Source organism: Astatotilapia calliptera, chromosome 14 (assembly GCF_900246225.1).
Source record: "Astatotilapia calliptera chromosome 14, fAstCal1.2, whole genome shotgun sequence".
Classification (NCBI taxonomy): domain Eukaryota; kingdom Metazoa; phylum Chordata; class Actinopteri; order Cichliformes; family Cichlidae; genus Astatotilapia; species Astatotilapia calliptera.
This window is the reverse complement of record NC_039315.1, coordinates 9,659,225-9,663,839: the sequence shown is the minus strand read 5'-3', so window position 1 is coordinate 9,663,839 and position 4,615 is coordinate 9,659,225. Positions and strand designations below refer to the sequence as shown.

At 37.0% G+C, this 4,615-nt stretch overlaps 1 protein-coding gene across 1 annotated transcript; it reads left to right on the top strand.

The window, feature by feature from the left end:
* Window positions 1-1,257: 1,257 nt before the first annotated feature.
* LOC113036565 (putative gustatory receptor clone PTE03) lies at window positions 1,258-2,196 on the top strand. Its single transcript, XM_026192981.1, has one exon. The coding sequence runs from the start codon at window positions 1,258-1,260 to the stop codon at window positions 2,194-2,196; it is 939 nt and encodes a 312-aa protein (XP_026048766.1).
* Window positions 2,197-4,615: the final 2,419 nt, after the last annotated feature.

The following is a 4,615-nucleotide window of genomic DNA, read 5'->3' as shown; positions in this document are numbered from 1 at the left end:
GACCCTAGCAGCCACGTGAAACATTTCCCAGTCCGCGTGATCAAAACAGTCCCACAGTGCAGACTCCGATTGGTTCGTCCAACAGTGCACCGCCCTCCGGGTTGGAGCTTCCTGTTTCAGCTTCTGCCTGTTTTAGATATCACACTGGGTCAACACACCTGAATCATATGATTAGTTCATTACCAGGCCTCTGTAGAACTTCAAGACATGTTGAGGAGGTAATTTAGCCATTTAAATCAGCTGTGTTGGATCAAGGACACATCTAAAACCTGCAGGACACTTGCCCTTGAGGCTTGGAGTTGGACACCCCTGTCATAAACGAAAGTGAAGAAAAGTCAGGGGCCCAGGCAATAGAAATTACAGAGATGAGAAGGGATAGGAAACAATGCAGAAGACTATGGCCCTTCACAGGAGGCATCACCAGCGAGTGAAGGAAGTTGCTGATGTCAATAAATCCTCTCCATGTCTAGGGACTGGCTTAGAAGACAACACGGAAATTCTTTGTGATCTTATGGCAGAAAAGGCCCTAATTATTGGAGAAATAGAGGCAGGTAGAGCCAGCTCATAGTTTCATGGTGTTAGATGAGATACCTTGGGCAAGACTGGGACAGGAAAAGAGACATCTGTGCCTAATTTGACTTAGAAGTACTCTCAACATGCACCAGCAAAAGGTGGCTGAGAACAGCAGAGCTAAAATCTTGGGACTTCAAATTCCAGGTTGCCAAGATATGCAGCATAAGATGCTGGTCATGAAAGTCAATCTAAGCTCATTGAAGCTTGAACGTGCATATATAAGTGTTCGCATTTGAAACAATTCTCTACTTTACATATTTGGCAACCCCTCCTTTAGTTTTAAAATCAAAGGAGGGTAAAGCATGCCAAAATTATTAATGAGGTATACTTCAAAGACTTTTTCTGAATAAAAGTAAAATTTTACATATCTACTTCTATGTAAGGACTTACTTCATGCAAAATGCTCCAACAGCTAGCCTCATGGGGCATCTTTGGCATATATAAAGAACAACATCATCATCATTGGTAATTACAGCACTCTAAGGGTGAAGTTAGGGTGATGCAAGGCTTCAGGAAAAAACAACAACACAGGTACAACTAACTTTGTGTTTCATAATCAAATTGAAATTGCTTGTTAATTTATGATAATTTCTTTTAATTGGAGAAATTTGATACAGATTTTGACTAGCAGGAGGAACATATTGTTTTCCATAGGAAAGGAAACAGTTTAAAGATTGTATAATTATGTATACTAATTCATCTACAAGTAGCCTTCTAACACTGCAATCACTGGGCTTATCTAGCACAGATATCTATCCAGCATTTGTATTTGGAACACTTACCTATTTAATTATTATGTTTTCCAATTTGTTGGTGTTAACAGTCATCGCTATGAATAAAAAACTACACAAGCCCATGTTTATCCTGTTGTTCAACTTGCCCATTAGTGACATAGTGGGTGCAACGGCTTTTTTTCCTCATCTCATTTTTAGCATTGTGGCAGAGAACAGACTTATTTCCCACCATGCATGTATTTTTCAGGCTTTTCTGATTCATGTTTATGGTACAGGAAATTTGCTCATCTTGAGTGCCATGGCATATGACAGATATATTGCTGTATGTTTTCCACTGAGGTATACAACCATTATGAATTCACATAATTTAATGAAAATGATTGTTATAACATGGTTCATAAATTTGTCAATGATGTTTACATTGTTTATTCTGCTTGTACGTTTCAAAACATGCAGAACAAACATTGTAGATTTTTACTGTAACAATCAGTCATTAGTAAAATTAATCTGTGACGACACCAGTGTGAATAACTACTATGGATTAGCAACTATATTCCTGCTTATGGGAGGCCCGTTGGCAATAATTTTGTACACATATGCACAGATCTTGCGTACATGTGTCATTACTAATCATACAGATGCCCGGCAAAAAGCCATTCAGACATGTGCTACACATTTAATTGTTTTCTTAAGCTTACAAATCAACACTGTCTTTGCATTGATTTCTCACCGCATCGACAGCTCATCCCCTGTTCTGAGAAGAGCATTTGGTGTGTCTGTTCTAATTTTTCCCCCTTTCTTTGATCCTATTATATACGGACTGAAAACTAAAGAACTAAAGCAATGCATAGTAATGTTTCTAAAACGAAATGTGGGTTTAACAATGTAGCCACTTTTCCGATTGAATGTGCTGTTTACATATGTCTTTTTTATTCTACAGAGTAGGTTAACTTCTGTTTCAGTTGATAAACTGATTAAATCTTGATTGCTTTTTATCAAATTATTTAATTACAATCTAACTGACATAAGTTAGTCCTTTGAATACTAAGTTTCTTCGGAGAAATCTTTTCTTGATCTCCTCTGTGTTGTAGTTTTTGTTTTCTTTTTTTGTAAATCAAAGACCACCAATGAAGCTAAAGAATAATCTTTATGCAAAAATAATGATAAAATAATAATTTAAAAAATTACAAGATTAGCAGATGCAGTTACTTTAGAATAATATAGAATTGTGAACTTCTGCTCATGTTCATTATAATTATTTTAACCTCCTGCCTAGTGACTGTTATGAAATTAATCTAATATTGATTTCAATGATATTGGAATTTATATTCAATGTATATTGCAAATAAGTAAATGCATTTAGTAACATGTGAATCATATATGTTTTTTTTCTTTTTTTACTAATTCTTATGGAATTCGTATTAGTAACATGTTTATTTGTGTATTTATGTTTTCATGTTTTCGATTTTATCATTGTGCTTGTGTCAGAATAAAAAACTCCTGAAATTTCATCGTTGACTCCATATGATAACATGATAAATAGACAAGAAATAAGGAAAAAGAATTTAAGTTTGTTTTAAGATAAGATGCGATGAAATAAGATAAACCTTTATTACTCCCACACCTGGGAAATTTGTTGTTTTTTTTTAGCCCCTATGATTTTCATTGAGAGTGCAACAAAAGTAAGCTTATCAAAATGCCACTGAGGTTGATTTGATTCTAAAGTTGAGTCATTGAGAAGCCTGAAAACATTACTTCATTTTAAGTTAACCACAGCATACCTACTGAAAGTACTTCCTATAAATGCAGAGTTATAGTTTAGTTCTTGTTTCCAGAGCACGTCTGTAAACTTTGGTAATTTCTTTATTAAACAGGAATACAGAACAACTGAAGCAGTCATGGGTAGTTAAATACAAAACTGTAATAAGAAAACAGATCAAGCATTTTGTAAAGACTGATCACAGATGCACTGATGCACAGTGTCATGGCCCCAACAGAAAATATCACACATTTGACGACAAAGCCTGTTAACAGAGTTTGGTATTTAGGTCATTACTGAGTTTGTTAATTTGTGTTTCACCCAAAATATAGATTTCTGTTTATACACTTTGTGTTACTCAAGGCAACACAAACACACTGCCTTTTCTGTACCAGCAATATTGTCAAAGGGGCCTGGAGCCCAGTATGTGGGAGTGAACTCAAGCGCAAACACCAAACAGAAACACCAAACAGAAACAGCGATAAGATTTACAAGTTTATGTAAACAAAGTTGTTTGACAAGTCGTGGGCACAGAGGACTGGAATGTACTGCAGCTTACTGTAACTGCCGCAGGACTGATGATAGCTTCAATCTCGTATGGTCCAATGTAACATGGAGCGAGCCTTTGGGAAAGGCAATTCAGTGGATTGTCTTTAGCAGCAAGCCATACCCTTTGCCCAGGCTGGTTCCTGGGAGCAGGTGTCCTTAGGCTGTCTGCACAGCAGAACTGAAGATTGCTTGATCTGAATAGCGCCTTCTCGGTCCAGATGTATCAACATTGTTGCAGATGGTGTGGAGGGAGAAGGTGAGTCTTGGCTTACGGAAACAGAGGTGTCTTCAAAGCGTGAGAGACCAGTTGCAGATGGGGTTAGTGTGTTTTGTGTGTATGCCCAGGGAAGATGTGTAGACCATATTGGTGGTTTTGCGTGGTGACACAGCAGAGAGCTGATTGCAGTTTCTATTTGAGATGCTCGGTTTGGCCATTGGTTTGTGGATGATAACCGGAGCTGAGGCTGACCTTTTCTCCAAGTGCTGAGTCGAAGGCTTTCCAGAACTGAGAAGTACACTGTGGACCTCTATCAGAAACAATTTCCATAGGTATCTAGCTTGAACTTCCTAGAATCTGGATGGCAAAAGACTGATCATTTGAAGTGAGCAAAAACAAAGACTATAGACTGGCTTGACAGACATTAATTTTCTTAGCCGTTCTTAAATAGGTAAACTTTTTATGGTCTGTCCAGATGGTAAAAGGATGTTCAGCCCCCTCTTTCCATTTCTCGAGCGCCAACTTCACTGCTTTTTTTTTTTTTAATTTTTTTTTTCAGGAGGTACTTTTTAATTTTTTAAGTCCTGAAAAAAGAAATTTAGAAAATTAGATTCTCTTTCTTTCATCAGTTGGCTCACTCATGTTGGCTGATTCTTCACGTTGCAAAATGGAGCAAATACAATTTTGTCAGGCACTGAAAATGTATCCTTCTTTTTTCTTTTTTTTCTTTTTTTTTTTTTTTGGCCTGTCCCGTTTGGCTCTTTTGCCATCAGAATTGTTGTC

What these genes read in the sequence shown, in the direction of transcription:
- LOC113036565 (XM_026192981.1), top strand. Translation starts at nt 1,258, where the DNA reads ATGTATACTAATTCATCTACAAGTAGCCTTCTAACACTGCAATCACTG.